General features: G+C 65.8%; 1 protein-coding gene across 4 annotated transcripts in view; it reads right to left on the minus strand.

Annotated features, from left to right (window-relative positions):
- Positions 1 to 15525, minus strand: part of MICALL2 (MICAL like 2) — a 19750-nt gene extending 4225 nt beyond the window's left edge. For all 4 annotated transcript variants that reach the window (XM_032394218.1, XM_032394217.1, XM_032394216.1 and 1 more), the window contains exons 1-8: positions 15365 to 15525; positions 8215 to 8263; positions 6682 to 6823; positions 5635 to 5822; positions 4813 to 4928; positions 3374 to 4150; positions 1454 to 1710; positions 285 to 378 (exon numbers count right to left, since the gene is read on the minus strand). In XM_032394218.1, coding sequence (XP_032250109.1) covers positions 285 to 378; positions 1454 to 1710; positions 3374 to 4150; positions 4813 to 4928; positions 5635 to 5822; positions 6682 to 6823; positions 8215 to 8263; positions 15365 to 15507 — 1766 coding nt within the window. In that variant the 5' untranslated portion in view covers positions 15508 to 15525. The remainder of the gene's footprint in view (positions 1 to 284; positions 379 to 1453; positions 1711 to 3373; positions 4151 to 4812; positions 4929 to 5634; positions 5823 to 6681; positions 6824 to 8214; positions 8264 to 15364) is intronic.
- Between the last annotated feature and the right edge of the window lie 9913 nt (positions 15526 to 25438).

The raw sequence follows: 25438 nt of genomic DNA on the forward strand, positions 1-25438 counted from the left end.
TGCCCCCCCGTCACTCAGGCGGTGTGACTGCCCCCCCGTCACTCAGGTGGGTGTGAACTGGTTTCTGCTACTACTGCTGAGAGGTCCGAGCAGATGTGCACACATCCCTCCCATGGGCATGTCAGTCAGTCCGTGTGTGTGCCATTATTCACCTGCAAGCATCTGGTGAGCACCTACCGTATGCCTGACCCTGTGCTAATCCTCAGGCTCCATGAGCACAAAGCCACAGGCCCAGGTGCAGGTCCAGGGGAGCCCCCCCAGAGCCCCGCCTCCCCTCCCCTCACCTCTCAGCAGGGCTTTTCTTCTCCACAGGCTTCAGGCGGGCCCTCCATCCTGCCGGCCCGTCCTCCTGGCCTTCCTGGGGGCTGGCACTCGCACCTAGGTGGGAGGCAGGAACACAGTTCATGGGGGGTGCTCCGGGTGGAGGGGTCTGCTGGGAAAGACTGGATCTCACCCGCCCCACCCCAGCTTCCTGCAGCCGGCTCCTCTCAAATACCCACACAGCCAGCCCGGCCCACGGGAAAGAGTCGGGCTCGGGGTGGGCTGAGGACTTCAAGCCTGCGCTGTGTGTGCCCGGGGGAATCGCTCCCCTCTCTGGGCCTCGACTTCCCCTGCTGCCAGACAGTGAGGGTGAGGCCAGGTGAGCCCCGTGGATGCTGAGTGCCTGTGCGTCTGTGGGATGGATGGCTAAGCTGGGACAGCCCATCTGCAGGCCTCCTTGGCTCAGAACAAAGCAGCTTTCGTGGCAGGGGCTCAGCCGAGGGAAAGATCTTGGTAAAACACTCTGCATGGGGTATTCTCTGAGCCCAGCTCAGTAATGCCAGGGCACCCCTACGAGACACCCGGGTGCCCAGAAAAAGCCTATTTCACAATTACCCCGAAAAGTGTACATAACGATGCCTGGAACATGAGGCCACGAAACAGTAGTAAGCAGTCGGAGGGGACTCCGGGAGGGGCCCAGGCCCAGGGGGGCTACAGGACGCGAGGAGCCCTGGGGTACCATCATTAGGACAGAGCAGGAAGAACAGACACACAGGAACCGTGGACGCAAGATGCCAGGGGAGAGGGGGTGAGGCCGCGACCAGGGCAAAGCAGGAGAGGAGTAACGGATGGCCTGGCATCGTCCCCACGGACAGTGACACTGACAACCGGGGCCATGGGGCCTCAGCAAGAAGGGCTGGCAGGGCAGGCGGGCGGCAAACAGTGACCATAAAGCTGCGCCACCCCAAGAGACATCTGCCACCCCAAACTGAAGTCAGGCAGACTGGGGAGAGAGCGAGGACCAGGGGTGGTGTGACGCAGGTGACAGGACAGGCACCCAGTGCTGGCGAGCCCGGGAGCCGGGCAGGAACCGGCAAAGCACTGCAGAACCACAGGCCAAGGAGCAGAGCGGCCACCCCCTGCACCCTGAGCCCCACTCCCCACCCCACCCCTGCTCCAGGGGAGCTCTCACCCTTTGCCAGTGGGGCCTCCGGCTTCAGCTTGGAGCTGGCACCTGCCCAGCTGGCCCCTGAGGATACAGGTGGGCTCTTCCTGCCCACCTGGGGTGATGTGGATGCCCGTGAGGTGGTGCCCACTCTCAGGGGGGCTGGCAGCTCAGTCCTCGCAGGGGGGTTAAGGGCCTGGGGGGATACCATCTGTGACAGCTTGGCTGATGGACTTGCTTGTGGCCCTTCGGTTCTGGTATGGGATTTCAGAGCAGGGGAGGGCCTGTGGGCAAGAGCTTAGGCATCAGGCACAGGTGGACCCAAGAGCCCTTCCCGCCATGACCCCCAGGCAGAAGCCCCTCAGCCTTCCCTGGCAGCTGATTCTTAACATCCACCCTCCTGAGGGAGACAGACAGCCCCTCCGAGGGACAGGCCACGGGCACCCACTTCCAGCACAGATGTATATGGCACCTGACTTTACCTTCCCGTATAACTCTGCCATGGGCTGAGATTAAAATGCCCCCAAAACACACCATGCATGGGGTGTGGGGAGGGGCTACACCCACAGCCCCTCCCTCTTCCATACACCTGCCCAGAAGCACCTGGGATTTACTATGGAAGCCCCGCCCAGAGCCGGGGCCCGCCTAGCCCCATCTAAGCAGCATGCGTGAGGCTCCACACAGGCAGCCCAACACCGGCCATCCGGCATCCTCTTGCGCGCACATGCGTGCAGGAAGCAGGGCCGCCGGCTCCCAGCAGGGCCCAGGGCAGGGGGCTGGGACCTCTCCAAGCCAGAGTAGCTCCTCCATGTGCCCCATGCTCCCTAGGAAACCAATCTCTCCCTCCTATTTTTCCCGGCCGTCTGGGTGCACAGAGACCAGGAGGAGCAGCTCCCCGCCCCGGGGGAAGACATCCCGCTGGGCGTCCCCAGAGAGCCCTCACAGCCATGCGGCCTCAGCCCCCGGGTGCCCGGGACACCCCCAGGCCTGGAGTGGCAGGGCAGGCTCGCTCTCCCGGGGCACCACCGGCTGATCCAGCTGGAAGGAGCAGCTCTAAGCCAGAATGCTCCCCCAAAATAAGGGGCCGCACGAGGCAGCACGCACAGCATCGTCAGCCAGCCTGGTGTGCTATCTCCTTACTCATGGGCCACTGTAGCATGGTGAATGGTGTCCCCCCCCAAATTCACGTCCACTCGGAAGCCCAGAGCATGGCCTCGTTTGGAAATAGGGTCTTTGCAGACGTAATCAAGTACAGATGAAGTCATCCTGGATTAGGGTGGCCCTAAGTCCAGTGACGGGTGTCCTTGTAAGAGACAGAAGAGTAGAGAACACAGACACAGAGAGAAATTCAGGTGACCCTGGAAGCCGAGATGGAGGGTGTGACCCCAAGCAAGGAACGTGGGGCCACCAGGAGCTGGATGAGGCGGGAAGGACCCTCCCTGAGCGCCCTCGGAGGAAGTGCGGCCCTGCCCACCTCGTGTTTGGCCTTCTGGCCTCCAGAACTGGGAAAGAACAATGTTCTGTCGGTGAAGCCGCCAGTGTGTGGTGCTCTGTCCCAGCAGCCTCAGCACACTGCTGCAGGGACCCCCCCATCCCTCAGGGCCCGCTCCAAGTCCAGCGTGCCGAGGGCACTGGGCAAGCACTGCCACACAGGACTGAGGGGGGATGAGCTCCGCCTGGGTCAAACCGGAGGACACTGGGACCTCTCACAGCCCCTGGTTCCCCATCTATAAAACGGGTATCCTCTCTGTGTGCCACATAGCGGCCCCAGGGAGCAGCATCCGTGCCCCCGAGAGTGTGTCCACCATAGCTTTATGTGACAACAGTGTCCCCTCCTGCTGACCACCGGGCACTCTGGGACCCGTCTCATTCCCAATTCCCAGATGAGGAAGCTGAGGCTGGGGAGCCTCCTCAGCTGCCCCCGACCCCGCGCACCCCCCCACCCACCTGCCAGGCGCCTGGGCACCGGTGTCCCCGAGCCTGGGAAGGGCCTTCAGGAGGCAGCTCAGCGCCTGCTCCCTGCTGCTGTCCCCAGAAGGTGCATCCGCAGGAGCTGGGGCCCCGCCAGCTGGGCCAGGGCTGGGGGCGGCTCCAGGAGTCTGGAAGAACCTCTCCCGGGCCTGCTGGATCTTGGAGGCTGACGGGGTCCAGCCTGGGGTGTCTGCTGGGCCTGGAGACGCTGGGCCCACACTGACCTTGGTCTGGGGGGCTGCTGCTTGGGGGGTCACCCGGCCCTGGAGGGTGGCCGGGCGAGAGTCCGGGACACTCGGTGTCAGGGCAGGACGGGGGCTGACTGCTGCCGTCTCCCCGACCAGCGATGACCAGCCTGCTGGGGAGCTGTTGGCCACACGCATGCTGGCTTTGCCAGCCTGGAGGACCGCCGAGAACCTGGGCCCGGCCGGGCTCCCCGCGTGGACGTGGGAGGCGGCGGTGGCCGGAGGGTCAGCTGGGGTGGGAACACCTTTGGCAGCTGAGTTGCTCACCCGGGCCTCTGGCCTGACCTTTGGCCCTGTGTCTCGGAGCCCATTTGCCTCCTGGGCCTTCCATGGGGCACTGGGCAGCTTGGAGTCTGACAGCACGGCCCCTGGTTGTTGGGGGGCCGGGCCCCGCCACGTGGAGCTTGCAGAGGCGGCCTCGGGGTGGTGGCTGGAACATACGAAGACACCGGGCTCGCCGGTGGGCCTGTAGGCCCCAGAGTGCAGCGTGTTGGAGCATTGCTTACACCTGGTGCAGGGCAGAGGAAGACCCGTGAGGGCGCTCCAGGCTGATGTGCGCTCCCCACTCACACTCCCAGGCACACACACTCGTGCAGCCCTGTGTGCACACGTGTGGCGGTTGACTCACTCAACAAACACCTCTCCTCACTGTCATCAGCCATTTTGAGTAGGACTCCACAAGGACCTTATTGGGGCGCAGACACCCAGTGTCTGTACCTGTCAGCACATGCACACAAGTGCACACTCACGCACGGGCACACGCACACACGTGCACACTCATGCGCACATGCATGCACACGCAGGTGCACGGGCTCACATGCATACTTGCAAACGTGCGCAAGGGCACACGCACACACGCGCACACGCACATACACGTGCACACTCATGCACGGGCATGTGCACATGCATGCACACACAGGCACACGCACTTGCACACAGGGTGCACGGGCTCACATGCATACTTGCAAACGTGCACAAGGGCACGCGCACACACATGTGCACATGCACACACATGCACACTAATGCACGGGCGTGTGCACATGCATGCACACACAGGCACACGCACTTGCACACGCAGGTGCACGGGCTCACATGCATACTTGCAAACGTGCACAAGGGCACACGCACACACGCGCACACACACACGGGTGCACACACGCACACGCCCACCTGAAGCAGCTCCGGTGGTAGAGCTTCCCGTCGGCCAAGTGTCGCTGCACGAGGTGCACGTGCTTGTTGCAGACCCCACAGGCGCTGCTGACGGGGCTGCTCGTGGAGGCCTGGCCCTTGGGAAGGGTGCCAGCTGACACTTCTGAGCCCCCCCCACAGGCCTCCCCCCGACAGCTGCCCATCAACGGGCGAAGAGATCCCCCTTTACAGACCAGGAACCCGAGGTCCCGAGGGGAGCAGCCTGCCGGGCGCAGCCAGGAGGGCCCGTGCCCAGGCTGGCTGGACCCCAGGTTCAGGGTCTGCAGCCCAGCCCCAGGAGAGGGCCGGGGGCCTGACCTCGGGGACCTGGGGGCACCAGGGACAGATGCCCGCGCTCCTGGGGCCACCTGAGGGGCAGCAGGCCTAACGCCAGGCCAAGGCTAGCTCCCCACGCTGGGCCAGCAGGGGGCGCCCGACCCCAGCATGTCACCCGTCTCCATCCCCCACCTCTGGAAGTGGGGGTACCCTAACGCCCCCGGCAGGTGGGCAGGACACACTCAGGATTCTCCCTGGCCCACCCAGCAGGGAGGGGCAGGAGGCCAGAGAAGTCTGGGTTCAGGGTCCCAGCTCTGCTCGGCCTGCGCCACCTCCCTGGGCCTCAGTTGCCTATCTGTCCGATGGGGATCCCATCCGAACCGTGGAGAACTGAAGGAGCCCCTGAAGCCGATCCTCACGAACGGCGGCTGAGGCCGTGCCTGGGAGCCAAGGGGACCCCCATCCCAGGTGGTGCAGGGGTCACACTCGGTCCCAAGGCCGGAGGGAAGGCGGGGCTGGGGTGCTTACGGTCTTCAGCAGGAGGCCCCCGGAGCTTCTGTCCTTCCACTGGGCGGCGGGGTCTGTGCCGCTTGGAGACAGTGGCGGCCCCTGGGCTGGAGCGGGTGAGGGCCTGGCCAGCCAGGATGGGGCCTTCTTCCCGGACGGTTCCTCACTGGGGTCTGACGGGGGTCTCTTGACGCCAGCCACGCCCCCAACTGGCACGAGACAAGTAGGGTCAGGCTCTGAAAGCACCTGGGGCCCCCCGGGCCCGGGTCCCCCGCAGGAGCCCGGGGCTATGGGAGGCGCGGCTCCTGCTGTCCGGGGACACGGGAGGGGCCGCCGGGAGCGGCCACAGGCGCACATTCCCAGCAGGGGCCTGACCTCATACACACCCCTGCCCTCCGGCTCTGAGAGCCCCGATGTGGGGTCAGGGAAGTGGAACTTTTCTGTTTCTCCACAAAGTGGAAATATCAAGGCGGGGCTGGTCCTGTGCCCAGAGTGATTCCGGGGATTTCTAAGGCCTGGATGAGGAATGTGGGGGGGAGGGGAAGTGGCTGAGCTTCGGGGTGCACAAAGCAGCCAGAACAAAGTCCCTTGGGCCTGTCCCCAACCCACCTGCCCTGCCTGGAGGCCCCACCCCGCTAGGGCCAGCCTGGTGTCTACAAGGCCAAATGTCAGGACCAAACGGGGTGGGGGGGCCCTCTGGAGCCAGGCCAGGGAGCCCACACGGGGTCTGCAAAGCTGCCTGAGGCAAGAGTTGTGGGCATAGGCTCGAGGGGTGCAGATGGGCAAACTGAGGCCAAGAGTGTAAGGAGAGGCAGGATCTGGGCGCATCCGTTTGGTGGACAGGTGGTGTGGGGCCTACAGGGTCTGGACCCGTGCTCATCACTTGCAGCAGCATGGGGGGGGGCCTGCTCCCCTGGAGAGGAGGCCACAGCTCAGGGAGCCCCGCACATGTGGCACCAGAAGGCCTCCCTGCCTGCTTCCTGCCCTGCCGGGCAGCGCTGAAAACTGCTGTTAAGCTGGTGGTGGGCGTCGCGGAGGCCTGAGAGGGCAGGTCACGCAGGGACTCACTGGGGGAGCGTCCGTGGAAGTAGTTATAGTACTGGGACACGTAGGTCAGGATGCTCAGCCGGTCCGGAACCTTCAGGGCCACCATGTCCTCAGCGTCCAGCAGGGCTGGGATGCCCAGCTTCTCCTCGGCCACACGGAAGGCCTGGGGGAGTGGTCAGCATGGGTGGGCTTGGGGACACCCCCTCCTCCTTCTCCGCCAGGAAGGAGGCCAGAAACCCGCTCAGGCCCAGAAAGGTCTGGGTTCAAGGTTTGCGCTCTGCTCAGGCTGCATGACCTCCCTGAGCCTCAGTTTCCCAGTCTGTACAACAGGGACCATATCCTGGCCACGCAGGGTTGAAGGAGCTGGGGAGCCAGTCCCTGCCGTGGCCAGCCTGGCGCCGCCTGCGTGCCAATGCCCGTCCCTCACCTGACGATCCTCAAGTCCCCATCTGCACCCTTCCCCTGAATTGCTGAGACGCCCACACCACGTCTGAGGGGGACACCTCAGTCTTCATGTGTCCAAAACAGGGTTCCACGGGTGACCTTCCCGCCATGCTCAGGCCAAAGGCCTTGAATCTCCTTTGACTCCCCTTCAAAACACATCCAGAATCTGACTCTTCCTGCTGCCACCATCATCCCCTAGCCCCCCACTCCGCTGTCAACACAGATCCTGTGGACCCGGAGCACTCCCGGCACAGCAACCCTCGGAGAGCAGGCCAAGCGCTTCCCACGCCCGGCCTGCCCTCACTCTGCTCCCGCCGCCCCCACTCTGCTCCGGCCGCACCCCCACTGTTCCCCCCGGGCCCCCACTCTGCTCCCGCCGCCCCCACTCTGCTCCGGCCGCGCCCCTACTCTGTTCCCTCCGCACCCCCACTCTTCTCTGGCCGCGCCCCCACTGCTCCCCCCGGGCCCCCACTCTGCTCCCGCTGCCCCCACTCTGCTCCGGCCGCACCCCTACTTTGCTCCAGCTGCAACCCCCTCGCTGTTTCTCCTACCAGCCAGGTACCCTCCGGCCCAGCGCCCTTGCCCCGGCAGCCCCCCCACCAGGCTCGCCCCTCCCAGAAGTGCCCAGGGGGCTCCATCTTTCCTGGGCGAGGCCTGCCCTGTCCCCTCAGGACGACCACACACAGCTCTGCTGCACTGTCCCCATGTGTTCATCCCGCCCGCAGGCTACAGGACTTCCTGTCACTCGGGACGGGGGTCCCCTCAGGGTGGGGAAGGGCCGTGGCCCCGCCAGGACCCGCCCCAGGGCTGGTCCTCCCAGAGCCACCTCTGGTCCCTGCTCTGCCGTGGATGGGAACCAAGGCCCAGCCACTCCCGACCCGTCCTTCCCCGACAGGAAGAAGGGGCCCAGGAGGGCGCCGGTGCCGGACCAGAGGCTATTCCTGGGCTTGGGTCACCCGGCTCAGGACAGCCTGCGGAGCTCAGCAGCGCATCTCTGGCCGCCAGGTGCTCGCCTGCGGGGCCGGCCCCTCCCGCAACTGCCCTGGTGGTGCCCAAGGGAACCTGGGACCTGGGTGACGCCGGCGAGCAGGCAGGAGCAGGGGCACTCACCAGTTTGTTGTTCTCATAAATGTCTTCCTTCCTGAGAGCGTCAAAGTCTCTGGAAGAGAAAAATGCAGGCGTCCAAAGCAGCTCAGGGAGGGAGACCGAGGCCGGGGGTGGCAGCTCTGAAGGCACGAGGTCACTCGGCAGCCACGAGTGGGTGGAGCCGGCCCTGCTCCGGGCTCAGCAGTGCCCGCCGGCACCCCGGAGACCATCGGCCCCCGCAGCCATGGCCCTCACCTCTGGTGCCCTGCAGAGGCTGAGCCCTTACCCCCCACTGCCAGGCTCACGCACGGGCTCTGGGCAGCGGGTCCCCACAGGGTGGGGAAGGGCCACGGCCAAGCCAGGACCCACTGCAGGGGCCTGTCCTCCCACAGCCACCTCTGGTCAAGACAAAGACACCAGCCTGGGCAGTGCAGCCGGGCACACGTCCAAGTGGGCTGCTTCCAAACTCCCAGAAGCTCATGGCCTCGTGGGTCACGGGAGGCCCATGTCCCAGGGGTGAGACCAGGGGGTGGACATAAAAGGCAGTGGGGGTCGTAGCCCCACGCTGCCCACTGGTCAGGCCCCCCCCCCACACTTGACCTTGGGGGTGCCGGATGTCCGAGGTGCCAGGCCCAGCCTGGAAGGGACTCGGTGCCCCCACCCAACACGGGCACACCTCAGCCCGTCGGCTAGGAGCAGAAAACACAACCGGGCCGGCAGGCGCCTGTCCCGACACACGCCACTCAAACACCCATCGGTGGGGCCTCCACAGCAGCTCGGCCCCTTCAGTGTGCGCTGGATGGTTCTGGAAGCCCTGCAGCATGGGAAAGGGCTTAGGCAGGAGCCGTGTCCCGACCCAGCCAGGCTGTGCTGTGCGACCCTGGGGGAGCCCCGCCTCGGGCCTCAGCGTCCCCATCTGGGAGGAGGACAGCAGCTTCCAATGCGAACTGGGGGGCCTGGCTGCGGCGGGGCGTGGCGGCCTTGGCCTGAGGCCACGCGGTGGGGCGGGGATGGGGCTGCCGTGTGCCCACCTCCCTCTGAGGAGGCCCCCGCCGGCCTCCAGCCTCGCGTCCGTCACCCTGCCAGCTTCAGGGAGATCGCACCATCCGCTCAGACCACCTCCCAGGTAACGTGTTCCAGATGCTAAGACCACCCCATGAGCACAGACGGTGCTTTTGTGCACAGGACAAGATGGCGGCAGCTCTGTCTGCAGGTGGACAAACGGCCAGGGGGCAGCAGGGGCGGGCGCGGCACCCTCCTGCTTCCTCAGCGCGGCCACACGCAGGTCACCCTGGGTCTGTCCCACCAGCATCCACGGCACGCGGAGTGGCCCGGCTCCAACCGTGGCCCAGGGGGCTCTCGGCAGGCCGGGCCCTCCGTCTGCAGGGGTCCTCTCCCTCCCCCAGCCCATCCCTTTGAAAGTTCAATCTCTTTTCCAGACCTGCCCTGGGTCACTGACCCACACCGCTGCATCCTCAGCAAGATGCCCTGGTGGTGGGAGGGCAGGATAACAAGTTCTGTTTTGTCTGCAAACACGTGGGCTAAGGAGGCCCCCGGCCCCCTGCATCTGCTGTGGGGAGGGGGTGCAACGGCGCGCCTGGCGGATTCGGTGGGGTGGGGGGGGCGGGCGCTTGCTTTGCCCAGACCCTGAGGGAGCACCTCACCGCGGTGGTGCCGGCCCCCCCCAGCAGGTGCCAAGGCGGGCAGGTCGGAAGCTGCTGAGGTGCCCTTCCACCCAAGGTCAAGGACCCCCCCCCAGGACCCTGGGCCCTCAAGGCCTCCGCAGCGGGGCCGGACCCCCCCGGCCAGTCTCACGGCCACCGCACCCCTCCTGAAGCAAGCTCTCCACCCAGGGTCCTGCCCTCCCAGCCTCTCGAGCTCAGCCCACGCTGTTCCCTCCGTGCGGAACACAGCTGCCCTGCCCGGCACACCCGCCCCGGCGCCTCCCCAGAGGCACCCTGCAGGGCCCCCAGTGGACGCTTGTCTGCTTCTCTGCCGCGTGAGCACACATCCCCCACAGCTCGGGGCTCGGCCGGCGTCGCCTCTGTCCCTAAGGGCTGCTTGGCCCGGCGCTCTGGGGCCGGTGCTGGCAGCAATCTCTGGACTGAGCTGCCCCGCAAACCCCTCCGAGTGCCAAGGAGACCGCGCCCGGCCCCATCAGGAAGTCCAACGCGACCGCCATCGGGGACTCTTGTGGAGATGGGCTGAACTGGGACCCACAATGATCTGTTGGAGTCCTAGCCCCCAGGACCTCAAAACGTGACCTTTGGAAACAGGATCTTCTTTACAGACAGAATCCCGTTCAGATGAGGTCATGACAGTGGGCCCCAATCCAAAATGACTGTCGTCCTTATAAAAAGGGAAATCAGGACCTGGAAGCACACAGAGGGGCGCCGGCCCTCCACCAGCCAAGGGGAGAGGCCCGGAGCCCCCGGAGGGGCCCACCTGCCGGCACCTGACTCAGGGGACGCATGTCTGTTGTTCTGGTCGCCCCAGACTGACGGCCCGGCTCTGGCCAACCCTCTGGGTGGCGGCCTGGTGGCACGTAAGGCCCTGCTGGACCAAAACGCATGAGCTGCACCCTCACGGGCACTTGCGTGGCTGCCCCTCGGCGAGGAAGCTGCAGCCCGAGAGCCTGCACACCGGGTGGGCTGCGGCTCAGGGCGCCCCCACCCCTCCCACCCCGGTTAGATCCTGCTTCCGTCGAATTCCTGTCATGTAAGTCCAGTTCCGTTCTGGTTCAGCTCCAAGGTACCTGCACACACAGCTGCCACTCTGCAAATGCTGCTGACGGACTCGTTCCCAGGCTCGCCCAGCGAGGGGACTTCTGTGGCGTCCGTCTGTGCTCTCGACACCGGCCCATGAACGTACTCATTGGGTCTACATGTGTGTCCTGTGGCCGCTGACTTGTCTGCCGTCGGCCGGGCGCCAGTGTGTGCCCAGCCCCGGCCCGGCCTGGCCGCAAGAGCCGGAGGCACGGCCCCTCCTGCTGGCCACAGCTGGCGAGACTGTTGACCTCACGCTGTTGCGCCAGCCAGCCCCCTGCCCCCAGGCTTTCGGGGCTCTTGGGAATGTGTACCCCATTCCAAATTCCTGGAGAGCTGACCTCACGCTGTTTATTTCCCGGAACAAAAGGCAGCCACGCGGGGGGTGGGCGCTGCGCTGGGAGGGGCTGACCGAAGGGAAGGCGTCTTTTCCAGGCACTCCCAGCACATCTGGAGTTAGTCCCACCGGAACGGGGAGTGGGGAGGAAGAGGGGAGGGACACAGACAAGACCGAAGCCCCACGGCAGAAGGGGAGGGAGACGCTGGCACGTGCTAGCACAGATCTCAGGCCGGGTGGAGGGCATGGGGAGCAATGGGACGTGACCAGGTGCCCGAGGCCCGAGGCAGAGAGGAGGGTCCCGGTGGGTGCAGGGCCCAGGGCTCAGGGCCCCATCTCCTTGCACCTGGTGGACAAGTGAGACCCCTCAGCCTTGGCTGCCCAGCTGCAGGCCTCCCCCAGGCCAGAGCAGACCCTGACCCCCAACCCTGGCCCGGGGCAGGGTCCAACCAAGAGTCAGCCATGGGGCTTCTGTGGTGGCCTGAGGGGGGGCATCACAGGGCACTGGCCCCGGGTAGCCCCGAGGAGGTGGGCTGGCAGCGCTCCCCATGTCCATCCTGGAGAGTCTTGCCGGAAGGCGGCCGCGGGGGCCTGGGCAGCAGGCCCTCAGGCTGGGGAACAGAAGGCCTCTGTCCCCAGGCAGCTTCCTGCTGGCCAAGAGGCCGGTGTGGGAGGGGAGGCCAGCCTAGCCGCCTGGGCCCAGCCCACCCTCTGCTCTGGCCCAGGAAGGGAAGCAGTGCTGTCTCCGAGCATCTGGGTGGGGGCCTCTCCTGACTCCGGACTACGTGCGAGTCTCAGGGCGCGTCTCAGGGAGCCCCGCCGTGGCCAGGGAGACACTCCACCACCACTGGCTCTGCCCCAGCCCTCACATCGGCCTCCCGAGCTGGAGAAAGATCAGGTCCCCCCACCATGGGACTGAAGGGCTGGGAGGCCCAGTGAGTCTGCCGCAGAACCCCCACCTGGGGACACCGTCCACAACCCTTACAAAGGCCCAAGGAAGCCCGGGTGCTTCTGTCAGCTGCTGGGAAGGCCTCCTGCCCCCTCCTTCCTGGTGGCAGCCGCCACCCCTACCTCCTGCGTCTCCCCTGAAAACCTCAGCCACCCCTGGTCAGCCCAGAAGGGGCAGGAGCCCGGCCACGCGCTCCAGCCCTGACAGGTCTACCGCCCGAGGCAGGAAGGGGCTGTTTGTCCTGGGCGGCTCCCGCGCTCACCTGGCTGCTTGGCAGAGGAGGCGTCACTGGGGAAACAGACCTGGGCGGCACCCTGGAGGCCCACCCGAGAAAGCCCACAACTCGGGGGCAGGCTGACCAGGGAGGGGCCCGCGCTGGTGCTGCCCGGCCAGCTCTGGTGGGGCGTCTCAGGTGCGCCCGCCTCCCGACCCATGCACACCTCCGGGGGCCCCCGCGGGGCCACCAGCGCGTTGCATGTGCCTCCCGGGGCAGGGCCGCACGACCCAGCCGCGCAGGGGCAGGAGCGCAGGGGCAGGAGCGGAGCTGTAGGGTGGGAGCAGCCGACCGCCCCGTCTGGCTCAGTGCCCGGCAGGAGGCGGCGGGGAGGAAGCAGCTCTGGTGCAGTAGGAAGGCTGGGGATGGGGCGCAGGGAAGGCCTTCCTGGTGGCAAAGTCAGAAGACACAGAGCCGGATGTCCACTCTCCTGCGGCCAGAGGGTTTCTGAAGGACGGGGAGCATGGGGGGGGCTCGCCCCAGTCTGGCCTCGGAAGCGTCCCCAGGACGGCGGCATCCTGCACTACCCCTTACTGCGTATTTCCTCCCCTCCCCGCACCCCTGGGGGTGGGTGTGCAGCACGGGGCCTGGGGGCGGGGGAGGGGAGTGTAAGGCACACAGAGGACGTGCATGTGCCCGCACTCAGCGTGTGTCCGCACCACCTACGTGCACGGTGTTCCACCAGCCCCTGCAGCACCTGCCACGTGTCAGAAGCTGCACTGATGTTCTGCTGACCACAAACAGAAACCCACTCCCTCCCAGTTCCGGAGGCCAGAAGTCCAAGATCAAGGCGTCGGCAGGGCCGTGCTCCTTCCGGAGGCTCGCGGGGACATCTGTTCCTTGTTCCGCGGGCTCCAGGCGTTCCTTGGCTTGTGGCCCCATCACTCCAATCCGGCCTCCATGGTCACGTGGCCTCCTCTCCCTGCCCCCTGCAGACAGGTACCTGCAGAGCCCAGCTCCTACCACCCCTGCGGAGCCCAGGTGCATGCCCTTATCGGCAGCTCTCCGACCATGTGCTCCTATCCACCAAGCACCTGGCATGTGCCAGACATGGTTCCAGGCACCGAGGACAGGCAGTGACCAAAAAAGACATCTCCACCCTTCTGGAGCTGAAGGCCAGTCGGGGCAGATGGACAAAAGCCAAGTCAGCAGTACATGAGGTAAGTGACGCCCTCGATGTCCCTCGCTGAGGCAGGGCCAAGTCCATGTTCTTCAGCCGGCAGCGCCGAGTACACAGCAGACGCTCGTTAACGGTTAAAGGAACGGTTATGTGACGCCTGCTCGTGCCAGCACGGTACACACCCATAGTGCACACCTGTGCTCACGCCTGGGCAGTGCATGCTGGGACAGGCCCATGCGCCGCACACACACGCAGGCCTCTAATCTAGCGCAAGGAGCAGATGGAAGCCCCCAGGGCTCGGAAAAGCCCCAGATCTCCAGTGACACCCCTTGTGTCGTCCTCAGGCTGCTGGCCAGCAGACGGCCGTACCCTATCTGCCTATAACTGCAGGCTTCTCATGCTGCCCTGTCCAGGCCCAGCCAGCCTCACCTGGGACCCTGCGTGCTCCCAGGTGGGCTCAGCCTGTCCACCTCCACTCCAGGTCCCATCCTTAGCCCACCGACCCATCAAAGCCCATTCTGCCCAACATTTCTGCCTCCAGAGGTAACTGACGTGCATCCCTGGGCAGGGGGCAGAAGCTGCTGCCCAAATGCCACATGGGGCCTCCCCAGGAGGCTCCTCAAATGCATTTCACAACTTTGGGCAGGAGGAGGAAGTACGCGTAGGCCTTTGTCAAGACTAGCTTCCCGGGAGAGTGCCTGGGAGTACAGAGTACATCTGAGTGCAGGGGAGGAGCGCCGAGGGCCAGCCCTGGCTCTGCGGACATGCTCTGTGCCCGGAACAAGGGCGTCTGGTCTCTGGGCCTCAGTTCCCCCATCTATACAGAAAGGGGTCTCACTGAGGTGCTGTCTCTGGCCTCTCCCAGCCCCAAGACCCCCCTGGCAAACACACACCCCACCCTACCCCTGGATCCAGCCCCAGCTTCTCAGAATGCTTTTGAACATCATGCTTTTTCCAGAAGGCAGGTGGCCTTCCGAGGACAGCCTTCCTGAACCCCAGTCCCCCACCCCCAGTCCTGGCACCTCCCTTGGCGCTTTCCCCATCTCCAGTTCACATGAGTCGGGGGCCAGGCCCTCATCACACAGACCTCTGCCCCAGCAAGCCTGGTCCCAGTCACTCAGCCAGAGCGTTTGCTGAGTGAATAACCGATGTAGTGGGTCGAGCGTGGGGACAAGATCCAGCGACAAGGCAGGGCCAGCCTGCCAGCCACCACCAAGACCCTCCTGGGGGAGTCGCCCTAGGCCACTCCCCTGCCGGGTCCCTCGGCTCCCAGGGATAGGGGCTGAGCCTCCACCTCATACCTGTGGCTCCAGGGTGCCCAGGCAGGCCTGCGCCCGCCCCTCCCCCACAGCGCCCCTGGCCTGCATTCCTAAAGGTGCCGGGGCGCAGCACCCCCGATCTGGGGGCGGTCCGTGGGCAGCAGCGCGCTCAGGGGGCGCAGAAGGGCAGCCCTGCCGGCCCTCTCCCAGGGAGGCGGCGGGGGCAGGAGTGGCTGTGGCCGGAGCCCGGCGGCCGGCCTGACTCACGGACTGACTAAGCCGGCGGGGGCGGCCGGCCGGCCTGGCTCCGGCCCAGCTCCACTTGGTGGACGGGCAAACTGAGGCCGCCGGGCGGGTGGTGGCTGCAGGGACCCCGCTCCGCGCCGCCCCATCGCGCGGCTCCCCACACAGCCCCCGCCCGGCGGCGCCAGCAGCCCCGGCCTCAGTTTCCCCGCCTGCGGCGCACTCACAGGAGGTCGGGCCGGTGGCGGTGCAGGATGGCGCAGAAGGCCAGGCCGTCGCGGAACGACGTGGTCATGTTGGTGATGCTCACGTCCCGGTAGCCCTCGCACTGCTGCCGGCACCACTGCTGCAGCGCCTTGGTGGCCGCCATGCGGGCAGCGGCGCGCGCCCCGGCGGCCGCGGGGCTCCAACCGCGCCTCCCGGAGCCGCGGACGGACGCCCGCGCCGACCGGCGGACCCGCCGACCCCTGGCGCCGACCCCCGCCGGAGCCCCGCCGGAGCCCCGCGGACTACCGGGAGCCTCAGCCTCGCCGCCGGCGGGAGTGCGGCCCGAGCCCGCCCCCCCGAGAGGCCCCGCCCCCCGAGAGGCCCCGCCCCGAGAGGCCCCGCCCCCAGGAGAGGCCACGGCCCCGCCCCTAGGGCCCGCTCCCGCCAGGCTCCGCCTCGGGCCGGCCACGCCCCCTCCAGGACCCGCCCCCGCCCGGAGCCACGCCCATCCCACCTCCCGTCCGAGCCCCTCCGCCCTCCACTACTCCTGGGCGGCTTTGGGACTTTCTTTTCAACGCCCCCCCCAACCAACTGTCGTGGAGAAGTGAGGGGCAAAGCCACTCTACAGACGGGGAAACTGAGGCTAGGAAGTGGTGGAGCGCCCCGGCCTGCCTTTGGCCCTGGGCACCCTTGACCTCGGGAGGCCGCCCCCGACCCCCCCGACCACCCCCCCGTGCGGGAAGGCCCCTTGCGTTTCTGGGTTTTCAGGGGACTTTTCCTCCTGGGTGCTCACGCTGGCGGGGGGCCAGGTGAGGCCGCGGTCCCGCTTCTCGGGTTACAGCCCGGGGCGCTGAGGCTGGGAAGGGGGCGCGGTCCCCGAGTGGCCCCGCCGGCGTTGGGGGGCGCGGGGGGAGGTCCTGCACGCCAGGAGTCTCCCCCCGCGGACCTGTCCACGGAACTGCTCCTGGGGCGCCGCGCCCCTCGGTGGTCATGCTGGTCCGTGTGTCCTGGTTTTCCACCGTGAGCATCTGTGACAGAAGTCATGGGGTTCTCCCTCCTGTGGGGCCCCCAGTTACGCGGCTGGCTCCGCTCCACATTCTCGGGAGCCCTGGCTGAGGCCATGCCACCGGACAGCCGGAAACACTGACGCCAGAAATGGGCGATGACCTCACCTTCCCGGCCCCCCCAGCTCCAAGGCTTGTCCAGACAAGGCCCTCAGGAAGGAGGGTGTTTCCCCATGATTGGCCCCTGGCAGGGCTAAGGGGTGGCTTCTCCATGCCCACTTGAAGGAGCAAAAACCAAGGTCTTCCAGGCCAGACCCAGCACATGGCATTCTAGCTCTTTCCAGCATCTGGGCCCTGAGGGGTGGACATCCAGCTGCCCAGCCAGCAATGCGAGTGAGGCCTGTGTGTAGGTGGTGAGCTCCCCATCACAGGGGGCATGCAAGGAGGTGCTAGACAGGGAGCCCCCGGACCTGGGATCAAGGCTGGCCATGACTACTGCCCTGACCTGCAGGGGGGTTTCCCAGCAGGAGGACAAAGGACAGTGTCATGCCAGTTTAGCCAGGCTGGTGGCTGGTGCTGGAACGAGGAACCAACTGGGTTTTCCTGACCCCCAGGGCAGCAGTTAGGAGAACTAGAAAAGCCAGTGAGGAAGGAAGAGGCCTGGGGGGAGGGCAGGGGGTGGACACAGGGGTTCACAAGGGACACACAGGGCTGGAGGCCCACCTCCCTCAGAAGGAAGAGTGGGGGATGGCTGGAGCTCTGGTCTCCAGGGGTTTAAGCTACATTCTTGCCCCCGCCGCCGGTCACCACGCAGCTTCCTCTAGGGACAGTGACTTGGGGAGCAGCATTTGTGGTGGTGTCCCCATGAGCACATCATGTCCTTCCATTGGCCCTGCTCCTCTCCAGGACCTCCAAGCCAGGGCACCCCCAGTCCACCCACTTCTCTCTACTGCCCCCCTCCAGCTACCATAGCCCACCCCTCCCCAGCAGCCAAGGGAGCTTTCTAGAAAGCCAACTGGTCAAGCACTTTCCTGCTTGGCCTCTGCAGCACTCAAAATAAAGTCCAGGCCGCTCGTCATGCCTCCCGGTCCTTATCACCCCTGCCCTCCCTGGCCTCACCCTCCCCGCACCCTACCCTTCCCCTACTGGCCTCAGAGCCTCTGCCCTGCTGGTCCCCTGAACTCAGCCCCTCCTCCAGGACCCCAAACAGGCCCCGCCCACGGCTGGCCCCACAGGGGTTGATGGCTCCTTCCTATCCGCTCGATGCCCACATGCAGTCCAGCAGGAGACCAACCACTGCCACCACCCAGTGTGAGCTTGGATTCCCACCGGCAACTTCTGCCCCTGCATCTGCTTTGCCACCTACAACGGATTCTCAACACAGAATCTCTAACAACGGGGGTGAGGGCGTGCCGCCCCTGCTCACACCCTGCGCTGCTCCCCAGGAAGGTCCTGTCCTCGTAGCGGGCCATCACATCAGCCATCCTCCCCTCCTCCCAGCCGGGGCCTTTCCCGCCTCTCCTCCCACAGCCGCGCACCGCCCCCCCCCCAACGTGCTCCCGGTCCTGCCTCTGACCTCCACATTCACGCTTTCCCCTGCCGGAGCCAATCTAGCCCCTCCTGCAGGACGCTGGGGCCGCAGGGCTGAGTTCTGCCTAACGGAGGGGACGGGCACACCTCCAGACTCACCATCTTGCCCGGTCTGCCAGCCGGATGCACAGGACACGCAGGGGGAGGCCGAGGCCTCACTGACCAGGAACAGCTGTGGGCCTCTGAGCGAGTGAGACACGAATGCGCACTGGGTTCAGTTGCTGGCACTTTGGGGTGTTTGTTGCGGCGGCTAGCCGGCTTTCCCCTCCTATGACACATGCACAAGCAAAGGCAAAAGTGCACCTGGGACGGCACCTCAAGGGGACACGGGGTGCCAGTCACTCAGTGGTAAAAGAAGGACCCTGTCTTGGTTCAGAAGATGGGAGGGGGCATCCCTGAGGAGGGAGCACGGGAACTGAGCCCTGAAGGATAGCGGAGAGAACTTATCCAAGAGGGCAGGAAAGAATTTCCCAGGCAGAAGGAATGGTGTGTGCAAAGGTCCTGAGGCAGGAATGAAGGTCCGAGGAATACAAAAGGCAAATGTAGCTCCCACGGAGGAACTGGAGAGGAGGGAGCAGGGCCCGCCAGCCTATCAGTTTTCGCACCCATTTCCCCTTTTAATATAGCCACCCTTTAAAAGAGGGTTGATCAGGGGCACCCCGGTGGCTCAGGTGGTTAAGGGTCCGACTCTTGATCTCAGGGTTTCGAGTTCAAGCCCTGTGTTTATTTTTTTTTAAGATTTTATTTATTTATTTGACAGAGGGAGACACAGCGAGAGCAGGAACACCAGCAGGGGGAGTGGGAGAGGGAGAAGCAGGCTTCCCGCCGAGCAGGGAGCCCGATGTGGGATCATGACCTGAGCTGAAGGCAGATGCTTAACAACTGAGCCTCCCAGGCGCCCTAAGCCCTATGTTTAAAAAAAAAAAAAAGAAAAAAAGTGGGTTGATCGTACCTTTCCTGCAGCCCAAGAAACTGAGGTCCCAAGAAGAGAAGGGACCACCTGACCAGCCGGGAAGACCTGACCGGGAGGGGCCCCGGCCCCAGCGTGGGGTGAGGACAGGAGGAGCCTGGGTCAGCACAGGCCGTCGTCCTGCCCCAGTGGTCACCCTGGTTGGGGGCAGGACTTCCAGGCCAGACAGTGTCAGTCCCCCCACCTCCTGCTTCCAGAACATTCTGCCCCTCTTGGTGATGATGGGGGCCCACCCTGGGAGGAAGGGGAGGGACAGGGCCAGAGGCATCACTAGTCTCCATCCAAAACCCAACTCCAGCTTGTGCGTCAGTTTAGCTTCTGGAGGAGGCGTTGGCTACTGGGCCCCAGGAAGAGTCCCAGTGGTGGGGCGGGGCCCGTAGACCTGTCAACTGGATTCCACCCCAAGTAACTAATTTGACCCAGGGCTGATGGGCCAAGCAGGAACAGCAGCTCCTTAAGCCTCTGAGGCAGAGGAGAAACCAGGAGAGAGGGAATGGCTGGGTGGCGGGGCGGGGGGGGCATGGGGTGCTCGAGAACAAAGGGAGGTGGCCTGGCCCGGCAGCTCTCCCTGCAGAACTTCTCAGAGCCTTTATGTACTGCGGTACATCCACGGGAGCAGCCACACTGCACAGGGGTGCCCACAGAACCCCTGCTGTGAGAATGGGTCCCAGAACAGGAGTGGGGGCCGGGGCTCCCTCAGGACACGGCCTGGCATCAGACGGGCCGGCCGAGTTGGAGATCTCGGTCAGAGAGTGGTTTGCCCGGGGACCCTATGGAAGGCTCCCCACTTCTGGGGCTTCCTCATCTTCCCCGTAAGACAGGGCCTCTCATCCCTGGGTGTTTAGGGAGGATGGCACCAGAGGCGGCTGGCGGAGATACGGCTCCCTGCCCGGGCCACGGCAATCGTGGCTGTAGGAGATGGACACTCGTGGGGCGAGGTGGGCAGAGCCCCCCTGGAGTGGACCACAGCCCCCTGCGCACGGCCTGCACAGGAAGGACAGCTGGGGGGGTCACGCTGGCCTCACAGCAGATCATCAGGGATGTCCTTTCTCCCCCACTTCTCAAGGCCGGTCACCCCGGTGCCATCCACGGGTTCACCCAGGCCGCCGTGGACGCCAACGCTGAGCCTGCGGCCCCAGGCAGGAGAGGGATCTAGAAGCTGTGACACCCCATTTTCAGGGGCCACCCATTAATTAATTAGGCCCAATGAATAATGCATGCCGCCTGGGGTATATTAATAGCATATTTATATGGCATACTATGGATAGCATACATTCTCGTCGGAACGCTTCACAAATAATTCATGACCCCACTCCTTTCCTGGGCTGGGGGAGAGCCTGGCCAGTGCTTCGGCAAGGGCTCGTGGGTTGCTTCCAACAGCCAAATTTTACATTTCATTATAAATGGCTTTGCCGGGCATGTCGGTAACTTCTCCATTTCCATCCACTTTATTATTAATGGCTTTCCTGAACTGTAGCAGCCCAACATCGCACACAATGCGTTATAAATATTTGATCCAGCATCTATAGTCTGCCATTTATCATTTATAACGGGTTACAAAAACATTATAAAACATTTACCGCACATTAATAGATCATTTTCGGCTACCACGACGATGTGTTATAAATACATTATTAATCCTCCTCACGCCATTTATAGGAGCCCCTTGTAATGAGGCCTGGCCCGCCCAGCCCCTGGTAAACAGAGCGCACGGGGGCTGCGGGGGGTGGCCGGGCGGCAGGCCCAGGGCCCATGGAAGCCCAGCCCGCTTCTGATGGCTGTGTGTCCTTGGCCGGATCACAGCACGTCTCTGTTCACAGAGCCGGTCATTCACTGGGCACTTCCTGGGTCAGCCGCCGCTCACGGCCACCCTGAGCCTGGGGCTTTACCTTCAGGCCCGTCTCACAGACGCGGACGCAGGCTCAGGGGTTTGCCCGAGGCCACGGCTGAGCTGGTGTTAGAGCCCCACGCGGCCTGTGCCTTTACGGTCACCCGTCCCAAGGCTGGGGGTGAGAGGTCAGGCAAGGCCGCCCCTGGCCTTATGGGAGCAGGACTGGAGAGCTCAGAGAGTCAGGGTCAGGAGGACCTGGGGCGGGGGGACCTGGGGTGGTGGACCCCGCACACTGGCCTCTGACCTGGCAGCCCCTCAGCTCCTGCAGTCACACGCATGCCAAAGGCTCTCGGGGCTGCAAGTCTGGCCCGTGGGCTTGTGAGATGCGGGCTGTAATGCTGACCAGGGAGGAGAGGGTCTGAGGGGTCTTTGGGACCCAGCCGCCCCTCCACGGTACCCCAGCTCCACCTCCGCATCCTCAGGAGGCCCCCCGGGGAGGCTGAGGCCAGGGGCAGCAGTCCAGTTGTGCAGAGCAGGTGGCCGTCAGCCCTGGGACGGTCACAGGGACCCTGGGCCCTGCAGCTGACGTCCTGTGCTCACCCAGATCCTCTCTGCCTGTGGCCCTGTGACGTCCCCCCGCCGCCTCCTCCTAGGGCCTCCTCTTCCCATCTGGAACAGGTGGGACCAAACCACTTGCCAGACAAGTGACCACCGAGCCCCACTATGTGCGGGCCGGCCCCTTGTTCCCCACTGAGCCCCACCCTCCCCCCCAGGCCAGGAGGGCCCAGGCAGAGAACCGGGGCCGTGCGCTCATCACCACTCACACCCGAAGACTGTCGAGAGCCCTGTGGCTTCAACTGTAGGTTAATAAGCAGGGTCCTCACCTGAAAAACTCCTATTCATCCTTCCAGACCCACTTGGCAGTCTACCTTCCGTGAACTCTTCCTGACTCCCCGGGCATGGGCCTTGTGGGGCCCCTGGGGGCCAAACTGGCACTGGGGTCTGGACTGGTGAGTGGGCTCTGGGATGAGGGAACTGGACAGTCCTCCCAGAGCATTCCCTCCGTCCCTCCGTCCTCCCAGAGCGAGCGTTCCCAGCAGGTCCTTCATCCAGGGAGGGAGGGGACAGCAGGCCCCGGGGAGGCCTTAAACCACGCCCTCCCCTCCGACACCTGAAATAACCCTACCTCGGCCTGGCTGGGCCTAACCAGGTCGGTCCTCGGTTGCTTTAAGGAGACAAGGAGGCAGGTCCTGACCCAGGACCTGACCAGGTCTGCCCTGTGAGCCCTCGCTGCCCTCATCCGTGAAATGGGGACGTCAGCCAGCCCTCCCAGGGTGAACGTGGGGACACGGGCCCTGGGCACCTGGTGGGGAGAGATCCAGGCCAGTCAGGGCCCACCCCTTCCCAGGACTGAAAACGAAACCAGGTGTTTGTCCTGAAGCTGTTGGGGAAACCTGCGCCGGTCACCATGGCAACGCCCCACCCGGCCCCACCCCTTCGCCGCCCCGCCGAAGGAAGCCCCCGGACTGGCTGCCCTTGCAGTGGGGCTGGCCTTGGCCCGGCATCCTCCCCGGGGCCTGCCCCCTCTCCTACAGCGAAGCGGGCCGCGGGTCTGGCACGGGACTACTTCGGAGCCCCAGAGCGGTCCAGGCCACACTGGCCCCTGTAACGGGGAGCTCACTACCCGGCTCACCACTGGCCTTCGCTGATCGAGAACAGATGCACGGGGACCCATCCTCGGGGGTCCTGTTGAATGTCCCCCCCCACAGCTGGACCTGGGGACCCTGGGCTCGGAAGGGGGTGGCCACCGCTGAGGAGTTTGGGGGATCAGAGAGACGGAGGCCAAGGTCACGGGTGAGCTCTGTGGCCACCTGTCGGCCCATCCTGGGGCAGCACCAGCCCTGTGACCTGCACACCCTCTGCTTTCACATTTCCCTGCCCCCTGCACGGATTCCGTGTCCGTCTGGGCCGAGCCCCGATTCTGGTGTCCCAGGTCCGCAGCACGTCCGCCGGAGACGGTGCAGCAAATGCAGGTTCAAATCCCGGCTCGCCAGCCATGGGGTGCCAGGCCCCCACGCCGCCGCGGTCGCTCGCACTGCCCCCAGGGGGCTTGGGAAGGCCTGGTGTGTGCAGCTGCCATGACCGGCTGCCCCGTGGCACTCGGGCACCCCCTCCACGTGTTTCATGTGGTCACCTCAGCTCAAATACCTTCCACTTTCCTGGCAGGTAGGTGCGTGCAGCCCCTCTCAACGACAGGGCAACGGAGGCCCAGAGACCGGAGCTCCGCTGCTGAGGGTCACGTGCCCAGGACTGAAGCCCGAGCGGGCGCGGACAGCCCGTCCCACCAGTGGGAGCCCCCGGGGACAGCCCGGGTGTGACGGCCAGGCAGGAACATTCACACCACAGCTCCCCCACCCCCTGCTCCCAACCCGGGGTCTGGAGCCAAGACTCCCAGAGACCGGCCCTCCTTCCCTCCCTCAGCTGCTCGGCACACCCTACGAGCCCGGCTGGAACGCCGAGCAGCCCCAAGCCAGGCCCCCACCTCCAGCCGCGGAGTGACGGGCAGCAAGAAGACAGCGAGCCCAGGGTGCTGACCTCAGGATCCAAGGCCCTAACTGGGCTGAGCTCCTGGTACCTGCTAGGCCTGTGGGGGCAAAGACCCCACGCTCAGGCCTGGGGCCGAGTGGGCAGGGGCAGGTCGTGTGCCATCTGGGAGGTGAGGTGACACCAAGTGGGGGGCTCCCCCGCCCCCACGCATCCTCACTCCTGTGCGCTCACTCGCCCACAAAGCTGGGAACCGGGGGGGGGGCGTGCACACCCCTATGGCGTCCCTTCCCCCACACTTGGCCCCGGCTGGGCGTCCAGGTGGCCGGGACCTCCGTCCGTCTCCCCAGTCGAGGAGCGGCGCAGCCGGTGGTCAGGGGCAGACTCTGGCCCCACGGCCCCTGCACTCGCGTCTCAACCATGCCAGCACCGGCCCGAGCCCCGGAGCCTGCTACCGTCTTGCGCCGGTTTCCTGGCACATAACACAGAGACCGCGTGACCGGGAACGGGTGCTCAGCGGGGCCGCGGGCAGTGAGGTAACAGCCAGCGTCCCAGGAGCCCCTTGCACGTGACGGCCAGAGCCCGCACACCGGCGTCAGACCCCGCTGTCCCTCTGCGCGTCTCGCCCGCGTGCCCAGGCTCCTTGTGGTCCCACTGGTGACCTCCACTCCTGCCACCATGGCCAATGCCGCAGTGACCGGCCTGCCCACGCACACACCAGGATGCCTGGGTCGTTGCCGCGCTGAGGGGGGTGGGCCGCATCTAGGGGCTGTTGGAGCTCCCGCACCCCCCACGGCGGAGCTGAGCCCCTGCCTCTCGCCCTTCTCCGTCGGGTGGCTGAAGCATGTGCCAACGCAGTGAGGGGGCCAGGAGGGGAGGCCAGGCCGAGGTGGGCAGTGGCCCAGGCTGCATCGGGCCCTGAGCTCCCTTGGACCTGGACCTTAGGCCCAGAGATGGGCGAGACTGCTTCTCTGCCTGCTGGGACCCCTCCCACACTCTGGGGCCAGGGGCTCCGTGCACCGGCTGACGCGGAGCCCACCACCCACCTGCCGGGGATCCTGGGGCCCCGGGTGAGGAGGCCCCACCCTGGGGCACCGTGTGACATGATCCCAGCAGCCAGGCCGGCGCCCCCCCCCCCCCCGCGGAGCCCGCCCTTCTCGGGGTCTCAGGGCTGCAGTGGGTGGGGGCTGAGACTGCCTGCTGGGAGCGGGCGGCAGGCCAGGGTCACGGGCCCCAGGCTAGGCACTGCGAGCCACGCGGGACAGGGACGTGAGAAACGACAGGATCTGGAACCCAGGGGCCATCGTGGGGGCAGGACCGATAGAGGCCGACCGCCGAGAGCTCGGGACCAGGGAGCAAGGGTGCCCAGGAAGGGGGTCGGGAGAAGGAACGGAAACCAGCCTGCTCCACACAGGGAGGGGCACCGTGGCGGTCCCCATGCTGAGGCCAGGCCAGGCCGGGGTGCAGGGCCCCCTGGAGCGAGGGGAAGGAGCAGGCAACTCTCACCACGCCCCAGGGCCAGTCGCCCCCAGGGGCTGAGGCTGAGGTTCAGCCGGGACCATCCCGCCTCCCCGCCAGGGCCCAGCGGCTTTGGGGCCAGTTTTTTTAGGCACGGCGCCCCCTGGTGGCCCCGCTGAGCAGAAGCGGGCAGGGGAGCTTGCTGGGGGGGGCGCAGCCGGAGCCGGTAGGAGGGTAAGGTGGGGCAACACCGGTGCTGCTGGGAGCGCGGCGGGGTGGGGGGCGAGGCCAACGCGGAGGGGGCCCTGGGGCCTCATGGGAGGGGCTGACTTCGTGGGGCACTGCCCCCGCCATGCCCCCAGGTCAAATTCTCAGGCGAGGCCCCCACCCCAGCACTGCAGCTTCACTGGGGTGCCCCCCTCTCGTGGATGGGATCGTCCTGGGTTAGGGCGCGGTTCAGCTGGCTTCTGCGTGGATGCCCACAGCCAAGGGTCCTGGGCCCGTGGCCCCTTCTGGGGTGGGACGGGAGTTGGGTCCACGGGAGCCCCCGAGCAAACCCCGCCCAACCTACGTGCCCAGGACCGGCCGAGAGCGGGAGCAGAGAGGGGACCAGCATGACAGCAGGGAGCAGGTGCTGAGGGGTGGGCCAGGCCAGCAGACGGGCTCCCCCTCCCGGGCCCTGCTCAATCCCCAGGCG

Source organism: Phoca vitulina, unplaced genomic scaffold, assembly GCF_004348235.1.
Source record: "Phoca vitulina isolate PV1807 unplaced genomic scaffold, GSC_HSeal_1.0 scaffold79, whole genome shotgun sequence".
Lineage (NCBI taxonomy): Eukaryota > Metazoa > Chordata > Mammalia > Carnivora > Phocidae > Phoca > Phoca vitulina.